General features: G+C 38.0%; 1 protein-coding gene across 3 annotated transcripts; it reads right to left on the bottom strand.

Moving 5' to 3' along the window:
• Positions 1-10,550: 10,550 nt before the first annotated feature.
• LOC106668850 lies at positions 10,551-16,596 on the bottom strand. 3 transcript variants are annotated; one of them, XM_014397994.1, is made up of 9 exons: positions 16,393-16,596; positions 16,253-16,332; positions 15,885-15,971; positions 13,023-13,156; positions 12,843-12,969; positions 12,656-12,774; positions 12,523-12,590; positions 10,937-12,464; positions 10,551-10,835 (listed from the first exon to the last, which is right to left on the bottom strand). In XM_014397994.1, the coding sequence occupies exons 1-9, from the start codon at positions 16,466-16,468 to the stop codon at positions 10,808-10,810; spliced, it is 2,247 nt and encodes a 748-aa protein (XP_014253480.1). In that variant the 5' UTR covers positions 16,469-16,596; the 3' UTR covers positions 10,551-10,807. The 3 variants fall into 3 exon arrangements, with proteins under 3 accessions (XP_014253480.1, XP_014253479.1, XP_014253481.1); XM_014397993.1 differs by lacking the exon at positions 10,551-10,835 and having other exon boundaries at positions 10,837-12,464; XM_014397995.1 differs by lacking the exons at positions 10,551-10,835; positions 16,253-16,332; positions 16,393-16,596 and having other exon boundaries at positions 10,837-12,464; positions 13,023-13,140.
• Between the last annotated feature and the right edge of the window lie 1,802 nt (positions 16,597-18,398).

The raw sequence follows: 18,398 nt of genomic DNA on the forward strand, positions 1-18,398 counted from the left end.
CCACAGAGGTTAGGTTCCAGAGTCTATCTATAGCTACTTCATTTCATCCCCCAACGCAATCAGTTGGCGTTCTCACAAAATCTTAAATATGTACGTCCCATTTACTCGGGGGTGGAGTAATTGATATTCCTTCATCATCCTCCACACATATTATATAATAACTAATTGAGGGTCGCTGGGGTACTCATTATTCGGGGACACAAAACTATTATTTATTTATTTTATATAAAACCACCGTGTTTATTCCAAAAATCGGAATAGGGGACCCAGTTATTTGCTGTCGACCTGTCGTGATCAAGCACCCATCGCTTAAGTGTGACCCAATTAGCAATCTTTCCTCTACATGCCGGGCACATGCGTGGATTCTGACAAAAATGTAATTTGTGTCAACAGCGCATGAACTATTGTTAATTGGGTAAGGATGATTCTTTTTATACGGGCCAGATCCTTTGAGGGCCACCTATGGACTGTGCTGTTGATACGTGAGAGCTTCTCTGCCAATTTAGCCCAACTACGGTGCCATTTTCTTTACCATCAATGTGCCGGATCACGGTGGCTAAGTTCGGAGGTTAGACCCTTTTCGTTAACCTCCAGACTTATGTGTCCAGGTACCCACACAACAACTACCGTTTTGCTGAGACTCTCCAGTTCATAGTATCTTTCCACGAAGAGCACAACTAGATGGTCGAAAAGAACCTGTAACCAGTAATCGATCTGAGGAAGTTGACGCAGATAAGGTAGTCCCCACCATCGAGGAAACTGAATTGAAGAGAAGGAATGATTTTATATAAATGTGGATGGGCAGTAGGTGTTTTAAAAGGAGTTTTCATGTAATTTATTCTGTGAGAAAGCTGTGGTTGGGAGGTACCATTATGGGGTTACATTGAGTAAATTTTGACTTTTCATTGCTACATTTTAAAAGTTAAAAATGACTAAATGTCTTAGAGCAGTTTATATTTAAGATGACCCTTAAAAAAGCCATATCATTGATGATCCGTTTCTAATTACAAGCACTTACGTCTTAAAAATTTGTTGAGCTTACTGTTTTTACGTTCGGTGTGATTTCTAGCAATTAGATTCATCCTAGTTTTTATGTAAACTAAATGAACTGACATGGACATTTGAACAGACTGAAGTTTTTCTCATATCACCCAATTAATTACAAAATTATCAATTATAAGCATAATAATAAATTAATTTTTTAATATTTATTAATTAATAAGCTTGTTAATTCTGTAATGTTTAGAATAAAGTACGGCTTAGTTCGATGCAAGCACGTAACTTGGAAGTTATCAACATTTTTCGAAATATAATCAGGCGAGTGTTTCTAGATAGAAATACACTTTCTTTTAATTATATTTTTATTGCATTGTTAGCGTCAGGATGCCTGATCGCAGTGGTTAAGTCAGAGTTCCGGCCTTACCCGCCTCATCCGTCTTTTGGTTAGCCCCTTGTCAGTTAATAACTCTTGCGTGAAAACGTGATTTTTCAGGACAGCAAAAACAAACTGATATTTGCCATTGTCGGATCCTTATTTTTCAAACCTAAAAGAAGTTGGAGGATATGCACGAGAAAGCTGAAGTTTCACCTTCCTATAGTGCTGGATGGTTCTAAAATAAAATTGTGACTATGTAGGTAACAGATTTTACTTTTTATCGCTTTCTATTGTTATATTGTATTAATTATTACTTATTTATATTATTAATTAAACCGTAGTTTAAGGGTTTAATTAATAATAAAACGGTTTAGGCATTGACACGGCGCTCATCCCTGTAAGGTCCAGGGTTCGAATCCAGCGGCCCTGCATTCAAACCTGACATAACAATGGGCTTTTTTTTTCAAAAACACCGGCATCCCGAGGGTTCGTATAGTTGAAATACCCTTGTTAAAAAAAAAAACTAAAAAAAACAATAAAATATACTTTTAATATTATCTTTGATCAAGGTAAGTTATTTTCATAGTTTATTATATATGTATATGTATATAAATCAGTCTTTTGCCCTGGGGATCGAAAAATGTATTATTTGTGTATAACGTTATTGAAGAAATCCATGGGCCCAGTTCACCGTAAATTTAAATAAATGTCAATCGAGTTGCATAGAAGTTCTTACCCGATCGACTTTCTGTTTTTAAGATTGGTTCATTTGTGAGAGTGTGCTACTAGTTTCTAGTACTATAAGTAAAGAATTTTTATTCGCGAAAGACGAGAAGTGAAACAGAAATGGGGCGTGTCAGCAATGATGTATTGACAACTGCCTCCTGCGATCCGTCTCCGTCCGTTCACAGGTTGCACGAACGATAATTAAGCCGGCGTTTCCCCTATCCTCTGAGATATTCGTACCTACTCGCCGGCACCACTAACGAAGAAGAAAAGACTGATTTGCGAGATCTAAGCAGCTGGACTCTCGGACATGCGGGCCGTCGGCTCAATCCTCACCTGCCGGCGTTAATCGTACTGTTCAGAGTTCGGATCGTCTCGCCTTTAAAAAAAATGAAATAAAATAAAAATAAAGTAATAAAAGGACAAGTGGGACTATCCATAAAATGTAAAACAGAAACACGGGACACGAGAATTGTGATGTTTCTTCATTTTACCCGAGCCTAGTCCAGGCTACAAATAATGATTCTGACATTCCGGATGATCGCTGTTTCCGACTTGTTTCGAAAATGTTCTTGAAAAGTAGCGAAACAAAAATGTACTCTTTTTGTGTAAATGTGAAAACGTCAACACTGAAACAGTCTGGACATGTTTACACTTCAAACAATCACAGTTTGAAATTAGGGATTCCATATTTCACACCAAGAATTTTTTTTTAAATTTAATCGAATAAATGCATAGTGGAAACTTTCTTCGAGATTTAACAGTAGTGATTACAAAAATTGAAAAAGAATGAAATAGAAACATGGTTTAAAATAATTATCATCAGTTGCTGACAATAGTAAAATTGCATCCTAATATCACAATTATTGTAATCATAAACAAAGAGATTCCAAATTATTTAGAATCCTTCCTATTTATCCCCTTCTATATAATCCTAAAAGGATAATCTGGCCGAACCATTACCAACGTTTTTTCCCTTCGTTGGCTCTTTTCATGACAAAGAAGACGACGCCTTACACAAAAATGTCTTTTCTATACCGACATCCTTCCCCACCCCTTCAAAATCCAACGTATATAAACATAAAACAGCAATATCTCACTGGCACTCTCAACACGAAACGCAAGAATGGCACAATTACACAGAAAACAAACACTTTGAATGAGTAGAAATACTTTGATTGAATATAAAAAATATTTTTTGCATTGTATCAATTCTCTTTTTTTTCACATCCTACATGTATTTGTTAAATGTAAACAATGTTTGTAAATCCCAGGCCCTGAGGATGATCTCAATAAAGATCGAAACGTTGGCACGATAAAGAAAGTATTTTTCTGAAACCTACATCACACCAGACTGCATCTCACGATTTCTGTATAATTTAAAATAGAAGGTACAGTAAGCCAGAAGGCTGCAGTGTCTGAAGGAGCCCATACCCCACTTCCTTGCATCCATGTCTATCTTCTTCATCATCATCATAATAATAATAGAAGCGGTAAAAGAATAAAGAGAAAAATATAATATAAAAATGGAAAAGTCGAAAAAATTGAACAATAAATGGACATGTCAAAATTAAAATAAAATAAAAATCGAATAATAAATTAAAAAGTAAAAATTAAAATTAAAAAAGTTACATAAAAAATAGAAATCTCTCAATTAAAATAGAAACAGTTGAATAATAAATGAAAAGTGGAAAAAGGTTTAAATGCATCTGGAATAGGTTCAAATATGTCCTGCAACCGAGGTTGGGCTCCAGGGGCTATCACCAGCTAGGTTATTTCAGCCCTCATGCAATTAGTTCCATCCATTCATCCATTTATACTCTCTTACATAAATTCTTATTTGTTTACATGCAATTCACTCAGTTAGATTGGTTAAGTACTCGATATTGCTCCATCACACCTATTATATAATTAACTTAACTGAGGGTCGATATTAAAAATGTAAGTTAAATAGAATATTCTCCGGACCGGGGTTCTGGATGTCCGTCAAAATTGCTGATCGTTTTTCAACTGGTATCTTTGGAAACAGAAAGTTGACCAGACCAAACACGTCTTTCAGAAGTGTTGTCTGTTGTATAACTTTTAAAATTGGATTTTGGAGCTTTTTGGCTTACAAATAACTTAATTAAAGAACAAAGTTCTCTTTTTATCGTATATAGTAGCACTTCGTTGCAAAGGACAAATTTTTTCTACAACCCACTTTCGAATATGTGACTTGAAACTCGGAACGACAAATACAGTTTATATTTAATCCAAAATAAAAGCCAGAAAACTTTAAATGAGGGTTTGTGTACAATATGTCTGTGTGTGTGGTCGGGTTACTTCTGACACGCGCCTGCGGCCGCACGACACGAGGAGTGGCGCTAAGTAAAAAACTATAAAGAACAGAACAGAAGAACCGTATTCACCTGACAGTAAAGCTAACAAGCCGTTACAATGGTTCATCTCTTGTCTAGTCACCGGGGACCGGATATGCACTTTGTCTGCTTCTTTTTTTCTCTCCTTTTCCCAACAAAGGCCAAAAAGCAGATGCCCCATTCGTGAAATAATGGGCTAGATAAGAAAGCCCAGCTCTGTATCGTGGCCCGGGACAATATGCCATTAGAGTGCGGCGGCCAAACACATGACGGCCCGGGTCTCGAAAATTTTCGGAAGCTGTTGCGGTTTCTCTAATAAAATGGTTCCGGGAAAACGGGCTTATTTAAGCCCTTCCATTATAAGGTCGTGTGCCAGGAGGGGAACCGCCGAACTGTTATCTTCCGTTTTTTCCTTAACCTATCTAAATCGACGTCTCAAACCGAAAAATTTTTATACATAATTTTTAAATAATTATCAGTAAATCTTTATTGTTTTCGATGATCTCATTCTGTCTATCCTAATTTCTCTAAAAAAAAGTGAAATATCAACATAGCCGTCATCTTTGATAAAAACTTTCATGAACTCGGCGTATAAATAGAATCATACCAAGGGAAATAATCGCCATTAGCAGATCCCAAACTCGGAGTCGCTCAGGCTCTAACCTCCTAGGAGGTCTCGTAATTCTAATTAGCAGATGTAAGCTCTTTTCTGGAGAGTATATAATCCAAAAATGTCCGTATAGTTGAACAGAGCAGATGTTAGACCCACATCACCTATGGATTGGTGGTTGGGCGGACGATGACTTTAAATCTGAGTGCAGTCAAGATCGTCAGTACTTCCCAGAAGATAGCGAGCTTAGGGATTAATAGTGAGATGAGATCTATCATCATTGCTGGGTCGAAAGTCCTCCTAAATCTAACACCAATTCATCCAGGGAGATCCGTAATTCTCAGCCTAGCTTGGTATTACCAACAAAAAATAGCTATCTACTTGGACGGCCAGGTGGCACTAAAGCTGACTAACTTCATCGGTAGTAAAGTCCAAACTTGTTTGGGATTGCACTGGATTCGAGGCCCTGGAAGACATTTGAGTTAAAAATAAATCTACTCTTTTTTGGGTACCATAGCCCACAGGGCTGACGTGCCGCGGATAAGGTCGATAAATTGGCCAAGGAAAGTTCGACGAGGACACCCCCTGAACTCTTTGCACTATACGAAATTGCGCAGATTCATCAGACAATGGGTTAAAATTGAGTCGGTTTAAGGAGAATGTATTCTAGGGCAGAGACATGAGAAAAACTTCATACAAGGAGTATCGCAGAATATAACGGCAGAATTACTAAACTTAGAACGTGGTGACTGGTCTCTCCATAATCCGGAAGCAAATCTATAAACTCGGAGCAGGGGACACAAGCCTATGCAGTTTTTTCCGGTTAGAACAAGAAGAGCGTTTCAGTCCATGGTATGAAGGCTTTATGTAGGCCGAAGTTAGTATACACATGGGAGCTGTTTGTTACAACAGATTGCAAAGTTTTCAAATCTCATAATAAACCTTAAGATGAATTAATAGGGTCTAGTCAATTATGAAGAAGCACAACAGACCAATATCGGCCGCTGTGTGTAAAGTCGTAATGAGGCCGGCTTCTAATTATTGTAAACCTGAAACCTAACTTATCCCAATTTTTTTTCTGCCTGATAATTATAATATTGAACCGGCATTTGGTTACTTACAGGGTCCGTCACGAATCGTGCGTTTTTGATGATATCAACTCGCTTCAGTGGTAGTTAGGTTATTTTGCCTATAAGTTTGATATCATAACGCGCAGATCTGATGAAAAATTTCTTGGTTTAATAGATTTATTATCAAACTAAGCTATCATAACTGTAACGATGCTAATATAAACTAATTATTCAGAAATCGTGAGATGCGGCCTGGTGTGATGTAGGTTTCAGAAAAACAATTTCTTTATCGTGCCAACGTTTCGATCTTTATTGAGATCATCTTCAGGGCCTGGGATTTACAAACATTGTTTACATTTAACAAATATATTTAGGATGTGGAAAAGTGAATTTATACAATGCAAAATATATTTTTTATATTCAATGAAAGTATTTCTATTCTCCACATCCTAAATGTATTTGTTAAATGTAAACAATGTTTGTAAATCCCAGGCCCTGAAGATGATCTCAATAAAGATCGAAACGTCGGCACGATAAAGAAATTGTTTTTCTGAAACCTACATCACACCAGACCGCATCTCACGATTTCTGAATAATTATCGATTAACGGTCACTAATCACCACAAATTTCCACACGATAATATAAACTTTGATTTGGAGCTAACAAACGTAAACAAAGGCAATGAACAGAGCAAGTCATAATGTCTAATCTAATCTCCAGAGTCCATATTATATATAAATGAAAGAAATAGAGGAAATCTCAATGAGGTTGAGTCGTAGCACAATTCATAAATATGCACTCAAATAATTTTAGTTAAAAATACCAATAGTTAGTCAATTTGACAATTAATAAGAACCAGGCACTTAATATAGCGCCAATAATTGAATGTTATTATTCATGTGTATCATTTTACTCGTCATTTTTTTCACAAAGAAACTAAGACAAATTTGATTTTTGAACCTTAACCTAATTTCGGATTTTTTTTTTTATGAAAGAAGAAAGTGGAAACACAGGAGAACGGAATTCGTGCGCATAAAGCGGGCGATTACGTACGTTTCCTGCTTGACCAGGAAAAGTATTAAAATTTCGGTGTTTATTGCTTGTTCTTACAAGCCCTGTAATTATTTCGATGAATCTTCAGGTTTTTCTTTTGAAATGGATGAATAGTTCATTTTTTAAAATTTAATTTACCTTATCAACAGAGAACAATGACAGCTCTACTTGGTATGTACATCACAGGTTGGGATGAAAAGTATTATTATTGAATTTTCACCCACCGAAAGCAGAAAAGCGTTTTGATTTTTTAAATGTAATAGATTGAAATCTAGAAGAATTTAAAGTGTTGTAGTTTGTTCGTTCCCGACACATTTTGGTTTCCCTAAACTTACTAATATTTTACTTGTGTATTATTTAATGTGCAGTGATGGGTTTCTTGTCTTCTCTCACCCTGTCAGTTTCATATGCAGATGTAAATATTTTTTAAAGTCTTTGGTCAGTCTTGTCCTTTTATAAGTTTGCTTGTAATTCAATTTACAGTTTACTGTACGAACACTAGATGCCTAGATATCAAAATGGCTAGTTGCCGAAACGCGTATGATGGAAAAATCAGCGAGGACAGGCGGACCCAGGTAATCGAACAGACTAATCTACTAGTTCCTCGCTATTTTGATCTGTCATACACGTTTCGTTGTTTTTCGTCTTCTGTGGTTTGTCAAGGTTGTAAGCAGGGTGAGGAAAGAGAATAGAGCAGCATTGAAGGTGCGAAATGCCAAAAAGAGTCTGACAAACTCCAGCCAGGATAAACTAAAGATAAGGACAAGTGATTGGCCATTCGACCAGAAGAAAAACGTTACAAAACAAGGGGTGTTGGTTGGATAAAGTCGTTGAAATTTACATTTTTTTCTTTTCAGAGAGAGTTAATGGTTAATTCCTTCGGTTATTTCGTAGTTTGGTCGTTGTCCATTATTTTTAACTGTCTACGTTGTTTTGTTCTAACAGGAGGTTCTGACAAAAAAATATGATGTTCCATTTTCCAAAAAGAGCTTTACAATCTACACGTACTTTCCGCCGTTCAATTTTTCATAAATTCGAGCATTATCATGTTATCATTTGTATAATTTTATAAGACCCTTGCATAAATCATACGAGCCGTTTCAAAAGGTTAATCAGCCAGGGCGAACGAAAACGCCAAAGCGGCGTCGCACCTGGACGGTTTCGAAACTGATTCCACAGCTGTTATCAGGAACGAATTTCGGTTAGATTGCATAGGAATGAACGGGGCAGAATCCGCCCTCGCCCTTTCCACGGCGATGATGACGGGCGTTTTGCCGGCATCTGCCGAGACCGTTTGCCGCCCGAGCGGCCGAGTTTCGCCGCCTTCCGAAAGGGAAGTCGCGAAGGTTAAGCAGATGGATCAAAGCAGATGACATGATCTGAAAATGAAAGAGAAACCGGTCACGAAACGAGGGGTATTAATAATTCAAGGGAGTTTTTTGAACAAGGTCTTACGATTATAAATGCAGACCTGACTTCCTGCACTAATGGTTTATTGAAATCAGAATTTTTTTTATACTATACTGGATAATACAATAGACATTGGTTCTTACTCTGATACAAAAAAACGATGTTCTTTCTGGTTTAATAATTTTAATAAACTAAAAATATACTGTTCTCTAGATGAACCTATTATGGATAAAATCGTCTTCTTAAAATATTTCGATTAAATGGAAAAATATTAGATTTGTAAATACCTATTACTAAATTGATCTTTCAAAGTAATTTTTTTTCGAGGGTTCGCAACATAAGGAATCATATCAACCCTCGGGGTGCCGGTGTTTTTGAAAAAAAGCCCGTCTGTAAGTATGTCGGGTTCGAATGCAGAGCCCGCTGGATCCGAACCCGCGACCTTTACCTTGCAGTGATGAGCGCCGTTTCAACGCCTAAACCGTTGCGGCCACCGACGCCCCCCGCCTAATGTTTTGTCAGCATGTAAAATACAGTGAAGGATTGTGAAAATAAATAAGAACCTGCACTTTTGTTAAAAGTTCATTTAAATAAAGTTATGTCGTGTCAGTTTTTTTCGCAAAAAGATGGGGAAAATTGAAACCAAAATTTGAAAGTATCTTGGTTGCAAGCCAATTTCGTACTTTGTCAATCTTTAGGAGTGATAAGGAGGATATTCTCGATAAATGGAAAAATCACTTATATTTTTTATATGATATGTTAAAGACTGTTGTTTACTCAAAGACAAAACACCGAATTGTTGTTTATTTATATTATGTATTTTTATCGTTATATTAATTACTTTATTTATTTTTTACGAGAGTTCACTACAGCAAAAGTCATATCAACCCACGGGGGTCCCGATGTTTCTGAAAAAAATACCATCTGTACGTACATCAGATTCGAATGCAGGGCCGAGTATTCGAACCCGGGACCTTTAACCGTACGCCTAAACCGTTGCAGCCACCGATGTCCGTTACAACTTATTTTAATGTAACGCAAAATAATTTAATAAAAAATATTTATTGACGAAAATTCACCGTCACCAGAAAAACATTTATTAAAATTTAACCAACAATTTATTACGTAGTTTTGATGCTACTGCTAATACACTAATGCTTATTACCTCCTATGACGTTGCAGTGGGTCGTAAGTCTTCTAGGCATCGAATAAATATAAGCGATCTGATTTAGTGAACCATTCTTCAGCAAGAGCAGTTTGAAGCTGTTCAACGCTTGTTGGTTGCAGTAAACGATGTCTAACACGTTTATTTAGCATGTCCCATAAGTGTCAGGGGAACGTTGACTGGATGCTCAGTACTATTGTCGATTTGACATTAGCCGATCGGTTGCTAGGCCTCTCTTCAGGCTGTTTTTTTTTTTTTTTTTTTTTTTTTTTTGTGAGATGCCAGTCATAACAGACCAGAAATTTTCAACCATCTGCCGTATGCAATGTATCTGATCAACTTCAATAAAGATCGAAACGTTAGCATGATAAAGAAATTGTTTTTCTAAAACATACATCATATCAGACCGCACGTCACGATCTCCAAATAATCATAGTTTTCAATGTTATGAACGGATTTGTCCAAAATCTTTTAATTTTGGAATTGTCATTTTTATTTGAAGCAAGGTCGTGAAAGCTTAAAAAATTCGGACCATAGTTAATTAGGGCTTTTTGGTTCCATTTTGTATGTAAAACCTACTGGCAAAGTTTGTAACACGAGTAGCATTACACCCTGTATAATCAAATCCAAGGATAAATGCTTAATGTATTATTAATTATTATCAGCTTAAAGTCAGAAATAATCGTGACCTAAAATGTTTTACTTAGTTTAAAAAAAATAACGCTTAATTGTATTACAAGAGTAAATTGTAAATAACTTTTAATATTAATTTGATTTTTTCGGACGGATTTGGTTCAATTGAGGCAATAATTTATCATTTGGCTGAACCGTCAACTTTCGGATTAGCGTTTATTGAATTGGGATAGCACGCGCCGAAAATCAGCAGAGTGTAACGGAGGTGTTACAGCTCTGCTCCGCATATGGCACAGGTGACGGTCACGGGCAAACCGCATACGCCACGCGCCCGAATGCCTATTACTTACGACTTCAACACAGACCCAGGTGCCGCACATATACCAGTTGACCAAATTCGATTAAAATCACACGTGCAATAATAAAGAGCAACCTCTGAAAATTACATTTCCTTTTATTTACACGCTGTCTCATGTCTCGGTGACATACTGAAGAGGCATCACGGTTAACCGTACATGCCAAAAAATTCATTATACCTGGTTTTAATAGGTGGCGGCCAGTACATACAATAACCGTCTCCTCGAACGGATTGCGTCTTTGGAAAGTGTTGCCAGTTGCTGTACGGACTCTTGTTTTTCCTTACCTTCCACTTTTTGTACGCCGGTTTAGGCTGAACGCTGAGAGATTTTAAAGAAACATTTTCGATTGAGAACGGATTCGCGCATTTTTCTTCAACAGTTTTATTGAATTGGTTCATACGAGGGATTGTTCTGAAACTGAAAGTTTTGAAGTTGTTTGACTGCTGTGTCAAGGAAATCGGGGGCATGTTGGCGGTGGGCTGAGGGCTGCTAACGCTCAACTTTTCCCGAAGATCGAACAAAAATCTGGACATGTTCAGCAATTCCGGCTTGTTAGCACCGTTTACGGTGTGATACCTTTGAAACGAGTTATCGTCGCGTGCTTGTCCTTTTGGTTTGATTTCAGGGCTTTCGACCTCGGATCTCGGCTTGACTTGTTGAGTTTCATCCTTCTCGGCATTGCAACCGCTCTTTTTTTCAGCATCACCTTCGGAACTGGTAACAGGATGTAAACCATCTCTATTGGATTCACCGTCAATATTGATATTATTCGAGTGAAAACTTCTAATTTCATTTTCTGTTTGTAAGTCATTACTGAAATTTCTAGTTAGCCAACTCATAAAATTCTGATTGTGAGTCGTTTTACCAGTAGTTTGAGGACTGCACTCATTGCGGAGACTGGAAGTTTTGATATTTCCTGAAAATTTAACTTGAGCCCTAGGAACCTCTTTGTTAAAGGAGTTAGGTTGATTTCTATATTGCGTCCCATTTGCGTCAGAGCTGATTGTTGTCTCATACCTCTCCTTACCGATGAAACTCGTTTTACTCTGATCCTTTTGACCGAACATAGAACGTTCGCGTGAAACCGACTGTGGTGGACAAGACGAATCACCCAAACGAGAAGGCATCTCATCCATTCCATAAATGTTGTAAGACATCTTGGGTGGTGTAAACTTTGCATCATTCGTTTCGTTTCTATTAGTTTCGCAAAGCTCTTTATCTGATCGTTTTGGACCCTGACATGTACGCAAAGGAAAAACGACCGATTTGATGCCACCACCGCGATATGAAGACATTTTCTTGATGTCCAGATTACCACATTTTCTTTTGTTACGTCTGCCCTTCTTAGCGCAATCGTTCGTATTCAATTGTTGATGTGGAATGTTACCTACATTGGTAGCCTCGATCTCCATCAACTCCGTCGGCGACTTGTCAATTCGACGCATTTTGACGTCAAGCTGCTTTGACGACGCTTTTCTCTTTCGATGCGTATCCGATCTGAACAAAAAAACTCTTTTTGTTTTTATCATCTTCAAGAACTGCGTGGCGTTAATCAGAGCCGGGTCGGTTTTTGGAACGCTGCCCCCGCTCGAAATGCGACGTTCCAAATTCCTGTATTCTTTTATGCAGGCGAGGGACGACAGTTGGGCTTGTCTTAGTACGAGGTTGTCCACTCGCCCCGGCAATTTTCGATTGATGTGAATCGCTGAAAAAGCCATAAATGCGAAATGAAAGATCAAGAAATTGTTATCACACAATTTTACCGTATTTAGTGAGGATTAAGTTAGTTAAAAAACGAAGCCCTTTCCTGTCCCTCCTCGAATCAAATCCTCTGTAATAACGATTATTAACACAACATTAAACGAATATAGTAAAACAATCTCGCCAAATATTTACCGAAATATTTCAAGTTGTGTATAAAAATATGGGTCAATGGTCATGAAGCCCAAACGGTTGGCCATCTCGCAATAATCTGTGTCTGGCACGTCGATTCGGCCAGCTTTGAAATATATTATCTAAAAATAAAATGTTTATTCGTTTTGTATTTTACACTAGAATTAAGGCATAAATAGGAACTTCGTACTTCTTCGATTAAAGGATCGCCGAAGCTGTCTTCAACCATAGGAAGGGCTTTCGCCATCATGAACAAGGTCCGCTTGGGCAGCTGGTTCTTCAGTTTATTCACAACGTCCTCGAGGATCGTCAGATTTCTGGAAAATTAACTTTATCGTTCTTTTCCAATGGAGAAAACCAAAACGGTTACCTTTTTGAACAGAAGCTGCTGAAATAAACTACATCCGGCTCCGGAACAATTCCATCTTTCATGTCGTTTACGTATTGCGCTATCCGATTAGGCTTCACGGTACTCATATGCAACAAGTCTATGCGGAAATCTTTCTATAAAATATATTATAATTATCACAGTTTTTGAAAGTAAAAATATTGAAAAAGTCGATTCAGTACTAGCACGCTGATAACAAGTGAAGCTAGTGCTGCAGAAAACAAGCAAAACGTTAAATTCCTCAAAAAGGAATAGAACGACAAAATAAGATGATTTTATGTTAAATTTCTGAAAAAATGATTATTCGGAGATGTTTAGATGCGGTCTGGTGTGACGTAGGTTTAGAAAATCATTTTCTTTATCGTGCCCACGTTTCGGTCTTTATTGAGATCATCTTCAGAGCTCAAAGTATTTGTATTCTATGCAGATGTGTCGTATTGAGAGTGCCACTCTCGAAACACAATAATGATACATCTTCCCAGAAAACAAACACGTTGAGCTCTGAAGATGATCTCAATAAAGATCGAAACGTGGGCACGATAAAGAAAATGTTTTTCTAAACATACGTCTCGCCAGACCGCATCTCACGATCTCCAAATAATCATTAACTAACGGTCACCAAACACCACACATTTTTGATAAAAATATTGAATTTATTGTAACATTGATGTTAGGGCGAAATCAGGCATAATTATTTTTATGACCAATTCGCACCACCATCACAAATTTATATGATGTACCAAGGTTTTAAAAATTGAAGACAGGTAGAATGGAAGGACTTATTAATTATCCCGAAGAATATCAAATACTCTGTGGTAGTGAATGAATGTGTGATTGCTATTTATTAGCGTGAATGGAGGAGCTTATTAACCCACTGATTACCTCACTTTTGGTCCTGTGCCTTAGGACTTTTGATGGCTTTTACAGAGCGTAGCTAACTAGAAAATCATGTTTTGCAAGAATTGAGGACGATGCCCAATATTGTTTGTTAAAAATATATAGAACAAAACCAGTTATCCAAACAGAATAAACTAGAACTTCTTAACAATAAATTATAAATTCATGTTGAACCGGCACACCGGCACAAAACCTATCATCTACTACAATTATAAATTCACTTGGGTCGTTTCCGATCATCTTGGTCGTCCTAAGTGTTTCAGCAGTTGGACATCACAATTGATCGGTTTGAGGTCTTGCCTCAACCTGAACCGAACCGTGTTTTAAACAGCAGTAAGCAGGCCAGAATCGAAAAGATCGTTCATCACCCCTTGAGATAAACCAGAAACTAATTGCTATTGCTGGGCCGGATTGGCGCTGGGAACGGTGTTTCGGTTGGGCCATCGGCCGACACCTCCTGGACCTTTCCGGCCGTACTCGTCTGGCGAACTTGCCCAAGTCGTGTAAGCCGCCATACCTCTACAAGGCTAGGTTCCTCGAACTTAGAAATAGATACGCCGGTTTTCGTCTGATTTTTACAGACGGATCCAAGACCGGCGATGGTGTGGCGTGTGCTGTGTATAGCGAGGGAGTGGCCACCTTTTGATCGTTGCCCCCTCATTGCAGCATATACACGGCAGAGCTGTATGCGATTTGGCACGCTCTCGAGGCGGTGCGGACCGAGGAGGGCTCAGCCTTCCTCATATGTACCGACTCTCTGTGTGCTGTCTGGGCTGTACGCGACAGGTTTTCTGTGGACCCTCTCATCATGCTCTTGTTAGAGAAATACGCGGAGCTGGAGTCTGTCGGAAAAACGGTGGTAGTTGTCTGGATTCCCGGACACGTCGGCCTGGAGGGTAACGAACGCGCGGACGAGACGGCGAAAGCCGGTACGTCCCACCCTCCGGATCGGGCCATCACGATCAGGCCCCCTGACGCTAAACACGCAGTAAAAAATATGATAAAAGAAAGATGGTATTGGGCGTGGTCGTCGGAGAGGCTCTTGCGAGTCAAGAGCATGACCGGTAGATGGTCCTCAGAGAACCTGAGCAGGAGACGAGGGATCGTCCTCACCCGACTGAGGATTGGCCATACGCGGTTGACACATGGGCACCTGCTTTTGGGCCAAAGCCCGCGCAGGTGCCCCTTATGGAGAGAAAGTTTGCTCGATGTGTCCCACATATTAGTGGCGTGTTATGCCTTTGCGCCATACAGAGAGCGTGTAGGCACGCCGCCGGACTTAAGAAAGGTTCTCGAGCACTGCAGCGAGTTTCAGGGTCCCCTGTTCCCCTTTTTAGGGGAAATTGGGTTATTTTTTTGTATATAGTATGTCTTATGTGTTATGTGTCTATATGTTTTGTCTGAGTGCATGTATTTATTAGCGTGACTGCCGAGGGGTGAGGGTGAAATATAACGTCATCATCACCCCTCGAACGATGAGAGCGTAAGAGTGTGTGTTCGGGGTCGATAAAAGTACTCCAACGACCCCAATCTAGATTAGTTTGAGTATAGGGTCGGTGGAGGAATATCAAGTACTCCACCGACCAAACGGAATGAGTGTACTGTATTTGTAGGAATGTATTGCTATTGATTGTGGAACTAGCAGTGCGTTAGCTACGGGGTCCGTCTACATTCGCAGGTTTTGATGCCAGACAAACGCGTTTAGGCTTTGCGTCATCTTCAGTAAGGAACTCTGGATTGACCAAGTAAATCACTCATTGCTGGTTCCACATGTGACCAATGATTCACACACAACAAACGGTTGGTTTAACCGCGAGATAATTATTTCTGATTAGTTTTTTGATCCTCAGCGTAACATTGCTATTCTGTCTGACAAGATCTTTCAAAAGAGCAACATGTTTTCATAAAAAATTAAGTTTATTGCTATTATAATTGTTAATTGCTTACGTTGTACGATCTGTGTTCAGAGAAATGCCAAGAGTATTCGTTTCCGTCGTTGTTTAGAACTCTGTCATCCAAAAACGAGTTTCCTAGCTAAAACGATAACTTAATTAACCAATATTGACCAGTTTTGTGTGATGTAATAGGATTTCCATTCATACATATACTGGAATGTCGAATTCAACAGGTGTTTCATTGTAATTTAAAAAGCAATAAGAAAATATTGTCCCGTTATATAACCTCTTTTATAATCGAATATAATCTATTGCTCTTATAAAAGTAATTGTAAAGATTTAGTTCGACCATCGAGAAATGAATCTGATTAGAGTTATGTGCTATTATTTAAAGTCAAATGTTATTATAAAAATTCTTACTTTTCGCGAGAAATAGCACGCTGTGACAAGACCTTCTCGGGAGACGAGCCACAGTAAATCTTTATAGAGTGATCGGACGTCTTAAAAGGAAAAAAATATCAATTACACAACAAATAAACTGAGCAAACTTGCGAGCATACTCGAGTCTCCGATGAAGAGGATGTATTTTCGATTAAGTAGGGCCTTGGCGTCGTCTTTGCTAAAAACGTCAGCCATTGCAACGGATAAATTGTGAAAAAAAACTCCTTCCTTATATTTTAAATAACAAAACAATAGGAAACAAAAATAACATCAACAATGTCAACGAAACGTTGACAGTTTAACAATATTCCATAAAAAGTTAGTGAACATGTGTTGATTTCTGATAATATAAAACAGATTGAATTTTTAAAATATTTGTTTTTTAAAGATATTTCTGCTAAAATGTTTAAACCAAAGGATAGTTTCAAAACTTGCTTTAAAACGTGGAAAAATTTGGCGATATAAAAATGATGAGGCATCACAAAAAGTTCCATGCTATTTCAGCACCGCCATGAACTTGACTTAATGTGTAATTCATTACTTCTCATCACCGAGATGCCCTTCACGTAAAAATCGTGAAACTGAAGACGGCTGTTTATCCGGCGGATCATGATGATGATCATCCTAATTCATAGGAGATAATATCGGTATCATTACCTCCCTCACTTGATACGATCGGGTAGCACGTGCTCTCCTAACCTCAGATCTGGTGGCCATTACGCAGGTACATTAAATTACACCAAGCGAAAGGTGGGAAACAATCGGAATTTTTTAATTTCAACGAAAATTTTATAACTATGAGAAAATATTCTCGTAGGCCTGTTCTGTAGTTGGATTTATATGTCTGTAGGCGTGTGGTGATGAGTCAAAATTAGGTCCAAAAATCAAAAATAATGAAAAGTATTTTGCACTGTAGAAGAAAGCAGATATCCAATGAAAATTATTTTGACCGTTGACTAATTGCGACATAGCAAAGTAGGTGAAAATATAGTTTTAGAAAGAATTAAAGTTGATATTCGTTTCTTCACCCAAAAACACCCTTGAAAATAAAATACCAATCTCTCAAATAGTTCACCTTCCAAATACGTCCAATTTTTTTTTAATGTGCTAACTTTGAAAGAACTGTACGGATCTACAGGAAACTTCACAGACTTTTAGAAATTTATAAACCACACGTAATCGCATACATTTAACTTATGAAAGAAAATGAGAACTGGATATATAAAATAAAATGTCTGGGGAGTTTTGTTGAATTCATCCCCTTGTTTTTTTCTCATCATAACAGATTATTTAATAGTTTTGTTTGGTTTGTTTTTTGTTATACAATACAAATTGTTGAAAAATACATTTTTTATCTTTGTTTGTCTTCTCTCAATATCTAATCTACTAAACTACTACATCTGAGTTTAATCTCAAAAATGATAACTTTGAAGGGATTACACTACTACAGGAAACATTGCAGTATATATATAAGTGGGAAGTTTATGGGCCGACAAACAGCTGAGGTCATCGCCGGCCCTCTGCGTGTTTTCCATCTTTTTCTTTTCTTTCGCGCATATTTTGTTTTAAACTGCAGCCATTTGAGCGTCCCGATCTGGTTACAGACTCTCTGATTTCAGATATATATATTACGTTGATATTCTAGAATGCTAGTCTCTCGTTTGTACCTCAGGTTGTCAAATACAGAATAAAAACAAAACATACAATACATATATATACATCACCACAAACATAGATGTCTGGTCACATTCATTCCCCCAGAGTACTCGATATTCCTCGGGGCGGGGTTATAAGCAACCCCTTCCTTTCACGCTAATAAATTACTTTCATTACAATAAATTAACACAAACACAACACTCGATAGAAACATAGATGTCTGGTCACATTCATTCCCCCAGAGTACTCGATATTCCTCGGAGCGGGGTTGTAAGCCACCCCTTCCTTTCACGCTAATAAATTACATTCATTACAATAAATTAGCACAAACACAACACTCGATAGAAACATAGATGTCTGGTCACTTTCACTCTCCCAGAGTACTCGATATTCCTCGGGGCGGGGTTGAACCCTCTCCACTCTTCCTAATAACGTACTCCAGACATCACACACTCACCCAAGCTTACTC

The sequence above is a fragment of the Cimex lectularius genome, unplaced genomic scaffold (genome assembly GCF_000648675.2).
Source record: "Cimex lectularius strain Harlan isolate CLEC.00 unplaced genomic scaffold, Clec_2.1 scaffold155, whole genome shotgun sequence".
NCBI lineage: Eukaryota > Metazoa > Arthropoda > Insecta > Hemiptera > Cimicidae > Cimex > Cimex lectularius.